This window comes from Echiichthys vipera, assembly GCF_963691815.1.
Source record: "Echiichthys vipera genome assembly, chromosome: 15".
Lineage (NCBI taxonomy): Eukaryota > Metazoa > Chordata > Actinopteri > Perciformes > Trachinidae > Echiichthys > Echiichthys vipera.
Genome location: NC_139840.1, coordinates 23,567,484 through 23,580,852, shown reverse-complemented (window position 1 = coordinate 23,580,852; position 13,369 = coordinate 23,567,484). Strand labels below are relative to the sequence as shown.

Sequence of the window (13,369 nt, the reverse complement as noted above, 5' to 3'; positions counted from 1 at the left end):
TCTGCTTTGTGCTTGGGAATAGTATTTGGATAGTATTTTGGTGGCTGGATCGCAGCTCTTTTTTTTAAGGTCACATGCCTTGGTCAACACCTCTGATCATTATCATATCATGAATTTCCTTAATTGTACTTTTTGCACGGCTCAACCTGAAACAGTGCCTTGTCTTTTCTGAGTCAGTAAAGAAATATGGAAATATGTTTCTGAATGCGTTACTGATACCTTGAACATAGATTTCGAAAAGATGTGTGTAACGTTGCACTATATTTTAAAACTGAAATGTCAAGACTTCAATTCAAATCCAGCGTCAAATGATTTGATCAGGCTCCTCTCAGTTGTTCATCCATGTCTCTATGTTGCCCTCTGCTGTGTCAGAGTGGTAATACACCTCATAGGTGATCAGGGGAATGGAGAGAGGGAGGCAGTGAAGTTATAGTCAACAGAAAATGCTTATTCTGCCAAATTCTGTAGATGTAAATAAACATTTTCCTTTTTGTTGTTTTTTTTAACAAAGATTTTGAACATATTAAATCGTGTACCAATACAGCCCTAAAAACTGTAAAGGCATGTTAGCTGTAAGGCATGTATGTATGTAAATAAGCTGTTACAAATTGGTCCTTTCTTTTTATTATTAAACTTTTATTTATTTATTTTTATCTATTTTTTTCTTACCTTCTCACTTGCAGTTGTTTGAATGTATGGCTTTTACATTTTTGTGTTTATTTTCAAAAATGTAAATGTGTCACACAATTTAATCCATAAATAGTCATTTCAACTATTTGTTACCACCTACAGTGAGGTTTTTAGATGAGCATGGGCATTGAAAGTAACCATGCTGCCCTCTGGTGGTTAAACCTACAACCAAAGCTCAGGGCGCTTTATGACTTTACTATAACCGTTGATTCCATTTTCACATGTGAACATCAAATCATTTGTGAACGTTTCTTTGTAATATTCTGTTAATCACCTAATTACATGCATGTTTAATGTTTAAACACAAGATAGTTTACAGTAGCAAGTAACAAAGGTTCATTATGTGAGTTCTCTCAACATAAGAAGTCAACAGCGGCAGAGATGGAAATATTGAGTGTTCAAGTGCTCAGGATGTGATCTGACAAGTGATTGACACTAGTATCAATACTCAAAACTAGACTTTGTATGGGTACCATCGATATTTAGGGGATGTATTCACCGCCTTACTCACTCACATTATATTTTATGTAACTATTATATAATGGCACAAAAATATAAGGTATTAGGTATTTAAAATTGGGAAACAATGGTCACAAGGAAAGCAATGCAGCCACTCAAACAAAAAAAGACATTACAGCTGAATAGGCTGTTTTTAGTAGAGTTTAAGACTTTTTTTAAAGGGTAAAAATGGTAAAATGATGCCAATGTTAATGAGGATCCATGCTCCTTTTGGAGAGTTAAAATATTTTTTTTTTTATCCAATTGCAAAGCAAAAAAAAACACAAACAGATTATAAAGATATGTATTTTCTCAGTCAAGGATGTCACTGAAGAGCTTCCGCTTCTTGGACTCGCCGGTCTGTATTTCCTGCCAGTGGGCTCTCCTGTGGATGAAGTGGGCGAGGGCGAATTTGGCCCACACATGACGAGCGAACTGATCTGACCTCAGCTGGCTTTCGCTCAGTACTGGGAGGAAAAGGGAGATAGGCAGAGGAAGTCATTGACGGGAACGTGAACTACATACAAAACTACATTTAAAAAAGAAGGTCATGCTGCATGCAACGGTTTGTATTACCTAGTTCCTGTGCAATGCTTTGCCTGTGACTGACTGAAGCACTGTTCCACACGGCTTCCAGCAGCCGACTACCCAACCTGGAGCAGGCCATCTGAACATACTGGCCCTGGGAGAACAAATGGTAAAAACAGAGTGATGTCCATAACGTCCCTGTGTAGTTGATAATGTTCCACTTCAAACAGAAAGGTCAACTTTGACACCAAGATGCCACAAACAAGGATATGAAATAAATACTTAAAATGCATTTATAAAGTTCTGGTATAGTTTCTTGTTGATTGATGTCCGTAGTCTTGACGATAACAAAAATATATGTCGGTGTAGGCAGGCTTTTTGTTTTGTGCACTAATGCAGTTTTTCCCATCATATGACTTACAGCTCACAACAATTTTATCTTTGATATATACATGTAATGCGCTGTCTCTCTACTTCCACTGGGATTTGTGTTCCAGCGTTCATCGTTTACTTCTCAGTCTCAGATGTTAATCGCCCTGGACAACATGAATGGATAGATAACCACATCTGTCTGTATAAGTATGTCTAACTATTAGGAACGTCACATATTTTCTTGTTTATAGTGCTTACTAGAGGATAAAAACAGCATAAATCACATAGGCAGTACTCAAAATGTCTTGAGTTCAGTCTCAACAGCAGCTATGTGTTATGTCAGAATGACAGTCAAAAACAACCACAAGGATGTACAGTGCTACAACAGTGGCTACTGGTAGCTGTGTGCCACCATGATTACAAATGCATTACTATCTTTTCAAGACGTCCAATTATTATATAGAGCTGCAGTCATGATGTCAAGCATACTGTAACTCAATTACTGCAATTACTCATTCACTCTTTCTCCAGATTTTCTGAAAAACGATGCGTCATCCCGGGCTATACTTTCCATATTCTAAGATAAATCCTGCTTCACTTTGTCTCCCTCTTAGCTTCAATATAATTTTACTGTCTCCTCCAGAGGGTGGAGTCTACGTAGAGGCTGAAGGCCTTTTTTTAAACAGTCATATGAAGCAGCAGCATTTGTAATAGAGATGCAATCTGTCTCTTGACGGTGGACAAAAGCAGTTACTGTGAAATTAAATCCCTCAAAAAACAGCAACAGCATGGCCTACAACACCTAAATGGATACGGCTGAGTCTTTATTTTTGTTATTGTCAACAGATCCCATTAAAAAGACCCAAACAAAGTATATCGGGCTAAATGTCAGCAGATAGCTAAAAGTAAAAACTGTCATGTTGTGACAGCTTACTATTCTATAATCTTCCTATAATGCCCCTGCAGCAGTACCTCCAGTCTCTTGAGGATCTTGCCTCTTCCCTTGTCGCTGGATGTGGTGATGAGGGCCTGGAGAACGTGGCTGCCTGCGGGGTCAGAAGCCAGCGTCAGGAGGTCGGCTGGGGTCAGAGTGCGCAGGCTGCTGAGGAGGAGAGAGCGCTCCTTGAACTTGGCCAGCGCCTGGACCAACCGGGATCCATGGTAACAGATGGAGGACAGTGGGACCTGGGAATGATCAAGGACACCAGATTTGCACCTCAACATACTACATCCAGTTTTAAAAAAGGGCTGTCATGTGTGGTGCAGCTTTGAGCTCATTATTAAACTGAAATGTCAAGACTTTTGATTAGACTCCTCTGAGTTTTTTTTACCTGTGTCTCTATGTTGCCCTCTGCTGTGTCGGAGTGGTAATACACCTCATAGGTGATCAGGGACATGAAGAGAGGGAGGCAGCTGACTTGTCGAGAGCCGGGCTCAGCACAGTGAAACGCCTGAGAAGCGAAACATCCACAAAGTTTTTATTACCCACAAATCAAAGTAAGTATTGTTATTGGGTTGTCACACACTTTTGATTTTTGTCCTAAAGAGGGAGAAATAAATAAAAACAAGGGCATCATTTTATTGATTTATTAAGACCTATGTGGACAACTACATCCCAATTAAAAACACTCTTGGGCGCTTACTTGGAGGAGGCACTTGATCAACTCGTCCTGTCTCTCTCCACTTTCTGCACAGCTCTCTGCCATTTGGACAATCACACCCATGTTACCCGTGGCCAAGATGGCCTCCACACCTTGGATCAGCTCATCAAACAACGTCATGAACTACAGGGAGAGGGAGAGAAAATTACTGCAATTACCAACACCCTGACTTTAATCCTCCACCGTGTGTCAAGCAGACATTAAGACCAACCAGTTTGTATTTGGCAGAGGCTGCGATTAGCCTCTGAATGGGGAAGTTGGCGATGGAATGTAGGGCTAACTCAACCAGCTGACCCTTAAGGTGGTTATTGTAGAGGTCCCGGAGAAGGGGCTTGTGGGATAGCTGTATGACCGTCTCAATGAGATGACTGGAGGCTTGGTCCTTGAGGAAGACCAGAAGGGGACTAAAGAGGAGTGCAAAGACAAAACCAGCAGTTACATATATAAACAAAGCGACTCATACCTGGACATAGGGGTAAAAGAACAAGAGTTGTCTCTGACCTCACTCCTGGAGCAGCGTTACGACTGGTCAGGTACTCCATGATGCGTTTGAGGAGCTGTTTGCAGAGTTTAGGCCGTTTTCTGTGACACACAGTGACCATGGTCTGGAACACTGCGCTGGCAACTGCATCTGTCACACTTACTAGAAAGGAAAGAGAAAAATTTATCTTTTTCTGACAATTAAAAAAATCATGTTTACATTCAGTTTCTCACCAAAAGCTCTCACCTGGAGGTTTAATAAACATTAATGGTATCCTTCTAGAGCTAGACTGATAAATCTAAAAAGGACAGTGATGTCAAACTAGGTTTAAGGTTATTTAAAAAACAGTATCATCAATACATAAATGTTGACTTTTAAACTGTAAAATGTCCCGCTCAGTATGCATCTTGGTCTCAATTCTTAAAAAGAAAAAAAAAAAAAAAGTTGATGGGCGTTGAGATCGTTTATGCATTCAAGTTAAAAATTGTTAGGACTATTGACAGATGCATTAGATTTCTTAAACTCTGATTTGTCGTTCTGGACCTTAAAAATCCACCATCAGTCTGGCTGAATGTTCAAAATAAATGTTTGCAAGCTCGTTCTCTTAATACTCCACTGTCTTTAGGTGCAGAATGCTACACGTTTTCGTGTGTTACCGCCACCAACTGTAGATTACGATGCAAACAAAATGGGGATCCGCAAACAAAAACTTAAAAAATTAAAAGCGCTACTAGCGGCCAAAACTGTCCCAGGTTGCCTTGACAACGTAACACCGCCTACTCTTCTGCGGTACTTCCAAACTGTGATCCTTTTGGCTGTAAACAGAAAGCAGAAAACACTTGTACCTTATTTACTCCCATACTCAGTGTACTTAGTGTCTGATTCTAACAGAAGTGACTTATATTCATTAGCTCCAGCTGTGCTAGCCTCCATCCCTTCCAAGACAGAGTGGACCCTTATGCTGTTTCTCTCCATTTATCCGAACACTTTGTTTTCTGTTTTCTGCGTTAAGACTGTGGCGTTTCCTTTTGTCCTTGTGATGGAGAGCTATGTTAAAAGCCATTTAGGTTTCTCTGCGAAATGTGCACTTGCCCTGAAGTTATTTATTTCATTTTTTTATATTAAAACTGCCAAGGTTGGATTTATCATTAAAATTCTAAACACAATCGAGGCAGCGGAAACAAAGCTGCCCTTGAGCACTTCCCCTTTGACTCTTCTATGAGTCCTCACTTGCATTTAACAGGCTTCAATGTTTTTCTGATTACAACAAAAATGCGGGAGCAGGCAGCCGAGTGGAAAAAGAGGGGGGCAGCACTTTTGACAGTGTTACTTGAATTGTGGATGACTGCCTATTGATGATGACTTTGAAATACTCCCTTTCAAAAGATCATGGGGGAAAACTTTACCCACTGTTCAGAAATGTGTAATGCACACGTTCCTTCCTTTCCCAACTATAGCTAGAACTAAACAGAAAGAATGTCTCTAAAAATGAAAATAGATGGAAACAGATATGAATATTGGTATTTGAATTATCAGAATAGATACAGATGGTACCCTTTGCTTGGCAGAACTGCCTTTTCCCTCAGCGGTAAAGGTGATCACAGCACACTGTGTCTTTGTTCTGGCAACAACTAAGATTTGGATACTTGTTGGGGTTTGATGAACGTTGACTCACGATTAACGTTGTCCATCATGGTCTCTGTAAGGCTTTTCAGCTCGTACCAAAATGAGGTGGGAATCTCAAAGTCTGTCAGCTGAGGGGCAACGTTGCGTCCTTTTGCACCTGGGAAATAATAACATAAATAACAAAAGACAATGTTAACACAAGAGGTCCTGACACAATGGGCCTCACAAAGTACCAGCACTGACAAAGCAAACGGATCAAAAGCTTTATTTCCCTCTGGACTCTCTTGTAGAAAAAAGACTGAAGTGACTACCGCATTTAACAGATTACATCACTTGTTTTCAAGGGTAAACAGTCACTCGGACAGTTCTCTCTGTCTCTCTCGGTCAGGCTGGAAAAGAGTCAATGCATCCAGACACTGGGCAGTGCAGGGTCACAACACTCTGAGCCACACCTCAGAATCCGGGTACGGGAGTGACGTGAGGCGAAGACACTGAATGATGTGAAAGGGACAGGCGCATGATGGCATTCCTGAATCCACTGCAACGGCCTTATATAGCTTTGCCACATAAAATGTCTATGAATCACTCACTTAGAAATCATAGAAAAAGGATGCTCCTTTTAACTCCATAGCTTGACTGAGAATCATCACGCTTTGAAGTTTTATTCAGTATCAATGTAATTCAGCAATGGGTGTCTGTATATCCATGTGTATATTGCACACAGAAACAGCTAATACGGCATACTTTAATAGTGATAATTAGCCAAAATGTAAACAAATATAGACTAGGAAAAATGTTGCCAACTGACTCCATGGCTCCATTATGACTTCATGTTTACATCCCCCAAAGCCCCTAAATTATTATTATTATCATTTTTTTGTAGCTCCAAAACTTAGGCCATGACCATCTTTTGAATAGCAACTAGATCCAGAATAGTAATAGGAATGACAAAATTGGGGGTTAGGGGTGGAGAGTGGCACTTAATTTGTTTTAAGGGGGGCCCACAGTGTCAGACTTTGAAAACCCCTGTGTTAAACCAAGCAGTGGTTGTGAGTGTGTACCTGGACGAGACTCGGTGCGGGGTGGTCCGAGACAGCCTGTCAGCACATGTAGAAGTGTGCGGACCACGTACGAGCCATGGACATGTTTGATGAACTCTGCAATGTTGTCTCTCACCGACTGACTCAAAGACAACACCTGCACCTCCAACGCTCCACAACTCTCCTCTTCATCTTCTCCTGCCGGGGACTCTGAAAGAGATGCACAAAGCTGAGTTATTATTTATTTGTTCATACAGTGATGAGCAGTCTACCACTCCGAAATGGATTGGTAATCTTACCAGTCCTCTTGGATATCTGTCTGACTGCACTCTCCACTACGTGGCCACCGCACCGGTCACAAGAGACCGCCGTAAACTCTGACCCCGATTCTCCACCCAGTTCAGCCAGCACCTCCGCTACCTGCTCAGAAGTGCACAGTGGGAGCAGCCGCTGCAGAGTGATGCTTCCTGTCTGGTCCATCGCCACCACCGCCGCTTTGCCTTTGACTTCTGTGAGGACATTCTCCACAAACATCTCTAAAGAATAAATACAGAGAGACATCTTTTAATAGAGGTTACACACAGGCAGAGAAAGAGCATTTGATATTTAATGACAAATATTAAGTAATTAAAAAAAATTGAAATGAGAAAAGTAAAAATATAACTATAATGGAAGTGCATATGTGGAGGCAGCTTAACTTGCTTGTTACATGTCAGGTAAATGATGCAATGAGGCTACAATAAGCAGAATAATATTAACCAATGTAGGGGCAAAATAACAACAAGTCATGAATATGGAACAGGTTACGTGGGTTCTTGGAGAGAGCCTTGATTTAAATGTAATGAAAAATGTTCTGGTGTCCTGTCTGTCAAATTATTGATTTCAAAATACTTCTGTTGGTTTACAAAGATCTGGATGGTTAAGGACCAAAATACATTTTAGATCTTCTGCTCAGCTACGAATCATCCAGACCTCTCAGATCCTCTGGGACATGTCTGCTCTGTGTCCCCAGAGTCAGGACTAAACATGGTACAGGTCTGCTCTGTGTCCCCAGAGTCAGGACTAAACATGGTACAGATCTGCTCTGTGTCCCCAGAGTCAGGACTAAACATGGGACATGTCTGCTCTGTGTCCCCAGAGTCAGGACTAAACATGGTACAGGTCTGCTCTGTGTCCCCAGAGTCAGGACTAAACATGGGACAGGTCTGCTCCGTGTCCCCAGAGTCAGGACTAAACATGGTACAGGTCTGCTCTGTGTCCCCAGAGTCAGGACTAAACATGGGACAGGTCTGCACTGTGTCCTCAGAGTCAGGACAAAACATGGGACAGGTCTGCTCCGTGTCCCCAGAGTCAGGACTAAACATGGGGCAGGTCTGCTCTGTGTCCTCAGAGTCAGGACAAAACATGGGACAGGTCTGCTCTGTGTCCCCAGAGTCAAGACTAAACATGGGACAGGTCTGCTCCGTGTCCCCAGAGTCAGGACTAAAAATGGGACAGGTCTGCTCTGTGTCCCCAGAGTCAGGACTAAACACGGGGCAGGTCTGCTCTGTGTCCCCAGAGTATGGACTAGACATGGAGAAGCAGGGTTCAGTTTTTATGCTCCACAAATCTGGAGCAAACTTTCAGAAAACTGCAGATCTGCTAAAACTCTCCGTTCTTTTAAATCAAGACTGAAGACTTTTCTATTTGCAGCTACTTTTCAGTAAACTGCAGTGCAACATCTGTAACTGTAACAATCTTTTTTGTATTAAAAATTACCTTTTATGTTTTACAAATGACCTTTTATGTTTTAAATGTATATGTTTTATGAGTTATTTCTCCAAACGCTTTTAATGTTTGCCTTGCCTTGCCTTACAGGATATACCAAACCAAAGCCAGCAAGAAACACTAAACAGACAACATAACAAACACTAACACAATATACTGTTGATCCCAAGACACATGCAATCTGTAAAGTTACATGCATCACTTCCAAGAGTTTGATTCAAGAGTTTAACATGTGAAGGAAAAAGGTGCTGAACTGTTTAAAAGTGATAGGGAGAATAAATTAAGAAATAAATAAGCTTTTATAAGCTTAATGGTTTGATTTCATGTATTGGACTGGATATCAATATTTGTAAAATGTATATCATTATAAGACATGTACTCCAGTAATACTAGGGATGGGATATGAGGACCAGTTCTAGTTGAGAACTAATAACAAGGTCCTATTGTAAATGTATTCCTCCAGGCTCATCAAGTCCTTTTATCGATCCTGACATGCTTCATTACAGAATTAAAGATAAAAACAGTGCTGACTGGCACTTGTAATGTCTGTAAAATGATAATTTCAAGGATATGAACACCTGCAACATCTTTCTATGCAACATGAGCTTAAATCCAGGAACACAATGCATGTGCCAGCGAGGGTAAATATCCCGTTATAATAACACCAGCCCCCACACAGGCAGGGTTAGCAGATTTTTCTTTGACTAATGCGTTACAATTATTTCCTCATTTTACCTACACTGTGTTCAGACTCTGAGATAATAAACCAGCTACATTGATGATGAAGACCTGTGTATGTCCTTTTTTCACATATACGTCACGGATGTAAAGAAAAAGAATCCCTCTCACCTTTCTCCTCTTTATCTTCAAAGCCTTCACCGAGTCTCTCACCAACTCGGCGGAAATAGCCCACACTCAGGGCATCCAGACGCTTCCTGCCACCATCTCCCTGACCGCCTTCTCCTTCTTCACCTCCCCTCCTCTTCCTCTCTCCTCCTTTTCCATCTTCACCGGGGTGTCTCCTCTTCTTTCCTCCCCCTTTCTGTGGCCTCCTCTCCTCTGTTTTCGCCAACATAGTGTGGACCTCACAGAATGTCTGATGCTCGGTTTGATTCTTCTGGCTGAAACAAGGAACAGATGGGGGGAGAACATGAAGTCATCATTAGGATTTGATGGTCCACATTCTCGCCAAACAGCATGTCATAATCAGCAGAGGTTTACAACAACATGTTGGGTTTTGATTGCAAATACAAGTATTTGATGTAATAATATAACTGATATGATACTGAAGCATGGGTGCAGACCTGCCCCACCCCCCCAATAAAATACCCTTGATTCACAATTGAAAAAATTTATTTTCAGACTTTCCATTCTTCACATTTTAGATTCACATCTAAAAAGAAATTATTGAAATGGTCTCATCTCATCTAATCTTTAACCTCTTATCCGGGGTCGGGTCGCGGGGGCAGCAGCTTTAGCAAGGGACCCCAAACTTCCCTTTCCTGGGCCACATTAACCAGCTCTAACTGGGGGATCCTAAGGCGTTCCCAGGCCAGTGTGGAGATATAATCTCTCCACCTGGTCCTGGGTCTTTCCTGAGGCCTCCTCCCAGCTGGACGTGCCTGGAACATCTCCCTAGGGAAGCGCCCAGGGTTCATCCTTACTAGATGCCCAAACGACCTCAACTGGCTCCTTTCAACGCAAAAGGAGCAGCGGCTCTACTCGAGTTCCTCACGGATGGCTGAACTTCTCACCCTAATTATTGAAATGGTGGAACAAATAATGTTTGACAAATATATTTCTGACCCCATATTTCATCTCTGCTCTCCTCCACTACAGAGCAAATGAATGGGAACTTTCTTACACAGACGTTGATGATCAGCAGGCTTTAAAAAAGGGTGTCATATTTTGATATTCATCCAAATCTATTAATCACGCACAAAGTAGTCCCAAACACTGGGAGAAAAGGCAGATGGTGAGAAGAACTGGGGGTGAGTAGACACTACATGCTCGAGACCCTTAAAATTCTGATTTACTTATATAATTCTAAATATCTTCAAACTTCCACCCACAATTCATCCCTAAAGTTTGCGCGTGTCCGAGCAGCTGTTGTGTTGCTGTATGCTTTGTGTGTGTACCGAAAACTTTTTTGTGCCTATGCCTGTATGTGCGCGCGTGTGTGTGTGTAGTTAAGTAAGCAGTGATATGCGCTGTTGTCTGTTTAGGACAAATAAACAAGAAAGGTGAAATCTTCCATGTGCAAGCCTGTGAATGTTCTCATTCGTTCAGGTCATCGTTATCCTCAAAGCAATTTCAGTCAAAAAACAACTGGACTTGGTTGTTTGTCTAGGAAGACGTTTCACCTCTCATCCAAGAGGCTTAATCAGTTCATGTACGCATCTGACCAGGCTGGGACTGGTCCAACTAACTGGTGTGGAGATCCAGGTATTTAACCTCTCACAAGGCCGATGATGTCACTGAAACCCTTTGTGCTACAAAAGCCCACGCCCGTCGTTAGGGTGACAGTTGATTTCGACTTAGTTAGTTCTCTATTGAGTCTGAACGACAGTCGTTGGGGTCACACGGGCCATGTGTGAACAGTTGTCCTTTGAGGTTAGATTGTTGAATCTCCTGGGAAGGGATGAAAGGGCAGCATTGTAAATTGGTGATAAGTGGTGTCTCAGACCTCCTCCTCTGTTATCTTTTTCTTTCTCAACCAATTTGGTTTTCTTTCTGGATTTTTAAAACGGCAGCTGCCTCCAGAAAGAAAACCAAATTGGTTGAGAAAGAAAAAGATAACAGGAGAAACAACATAGTCATCCCATATGTGGCTGGGGTATCTGAGAAACTCAGGAGGATCTTCAACAAACACTGCATCCCTGTGTATTTCAAACCCGGTAACACACTCAGACAGAGACTAGTACATCCGAAGGACAGAACACCACACCACCACAAAAGCAACCTGGTTTATGCTGTCTAATGCAACGAGGAATGCAAAGATCTTTACATTGGAGAAACAAAACAACCACTGCATAAACGCATGGCCCAACACAGGAGAGCTAACTCCTCAGGCCTGGACTCCGCTGTCCACTTACACCTCAAGGAGAAAGCCCACTCCTTTGATGACAGCAATGTCCAAATCTTGGACAGAGAGGACAGATGGTTTGAAAGAGGAGTAAAAGAAGCTATCTATGTAAAAGTGGAAAAACCATCGCTAAACAGAGGAGGAGGTCTGAGACACCACTTATCTCCAATTTACAATGCTGCCCTTTCATCCCTTCCCAGGAGATTCAACAATCTAACCTCACAGGACAGCTGTTCACACATGGCCCGTGTGACCCCAACGACTGTCGTTCAGACTCAATAGAGCACTAACGAAGTCGAAACCAACTGTCACCCCAACGACGGGCGTGGGCTTTTGTAGCACAAAGGGTTTCAGTGACATCATCGGCCTTGTGAGAGGTTAAATACCTGGATCTCCACACCAGTTAGTTGGACCAGTCCCAGCCTGGTCAGATGCGTACATGAACTGATGAAGCCTCTTGGATGAGAGGTGAAACGTCTTCCTAGACAAATAACCAAGTCCAGTTGTTTTTTTGACTGAAATTGCTTTGAGGACTTCCATGTGCAATACTTTTGGGATGATATGGTGGCATGGTATGAGTTGCATTCAGGCAAAAAAAACAAACAACTAAACACCTTTGTGTCCCCCACACCCCTAAACTGAAGCTATCCTTAGTATTGTTTGCTTATACTAGTGGCAATAGTAACCCATTTTAAATGATCCATTGGTACAGGTCAGTCTGTATTCGATGATAAAAGTTACATAAAACAAACAGGCCAAACCTTTATTAGACATGTATTAATTACAATATAAATTGAACTACACTAACTAAGACTGACAGTATATTTTCAAAAATGACAGAGGAAACACTTCTAGTAACAATATATTTTAGCGGTGTTTCTGTATCTGTTGAGTATTTCAGTACCGACTGTTGTGTTTTGAACTTGCCACAATAGTTCGACTGAAATTATACGTTTAAATTATACATACAAAACACTGGGGTGACAGTAATGTGGGCCGAACTAACCTCTACCTACTCAAGTCACAAACCATGTTTTACCAGGTGAGTGTGGCTGTCGATAAACGGTGATACATCACTTTAACGTATTCTGTAAAAGGAGTTTAGCTAAAAGACGACCTCCATATAGTCTACCTGTACTGTAGCCGAGGGGGGTCCACGCGCACTGTGACACAAAGTAGCTCGCACATTTTTCAAAACAAGTTAATATTTTTATTTGAGTGAAATTACACATTTAGATTAATTCGTGAAAAAACTCGGAATTTATGGAAGGCAGTAAAGTGAAGTTAAACTCACGTGTGGGTTGTGTGTAGTCTGTGTGTCTGAGGCGGTGTTGCGGACGCACCGTGATGACGTAGTGTAGGGCGGCGCTTCCTGGTTTATTTTATTTTATTATTTTTTAAAACTATTTTTTCCTCTTTTTTCTATTTTCTGGAGGTCCACAATTTTCTTTTTTGGTAGAATTAAAAAAATGTGTTATTATTTATTTATTATTTTTAATAATCATGGTCATTTATTTTCTACTTCACTTTAAGGTCCACTATAGTTTCCCCATATTGCTCAGAAATAAACAAAAAGCCTACCTACTACCTTAAAATCCCCCTTATATTTTACAGTTTATCT

The 13,369-nt window shown here is 41.5% G+C and overlaps 1 protein-coding gene across 1 annotated transcript; it reads right to left on the bottom strand.

Moving 5' to 3' along the window:
* Positions 1-1,243: 1,243 nt before the first annotated feature.
* nop9 (NOP9 nucleolar protein) lies at positions 1,244-13,079 on the bottom strand. Its single transcript, XM_083929096.1, has 12 exons — positions 13,043-13,079; positions 9,513-9,784; positions 7,196-7,432; positions 6,918-7,106; positions 5,906-6,013; positions 4,251-4,392; positions 3,961-4,153; positions 3,732-3,872; positions 3,420-3,539; positions 3,061-3,273; positions 1,765-1,870; positions 1,244-1,655 (listed from the first exon to the last, which is right to left on the bottom strand). Exons 2-12 carry the CDS (start codon positions 9,736-9,738, stop codon positions 1,501-1,503), a joined length of 1,830 nt encoding a protein of 609 aa, XP_083785222.1. The 5' UTR covers positions 9,739-9,784; positions 13,043-13,079; the 3' UTR covers positions 1,244-1,500.
* Between the last annotated feature and the right edge of the window lie 290 nt (positions 13,080-13,369).

Bases quoted from the DNA above. Each gene is read 5' to 3' on its own strand.
- nop9 (XM_083929096.1), bottom strand. From the start codon at position 9,738: ATGTTGGCGAAAACAGAGGAGAGGAGGCCACAGAAAGGGGGAGGAAAG. The intron at 7,433-9,512 runs GTGAGAGGGATT...TTTATTCTTTAG, and splicing joins TGAAGATAAAGAGGAGAAAG to AGATGTTTGTGGAGAATGTC. The intron at 7,107-7,195 runs GTAAGATTACCA...CATCTCTTTCAG, and splicing joins ACAGATATCCAAGAGGACTG to AGTCCCCGGCAGGAGAAGAT.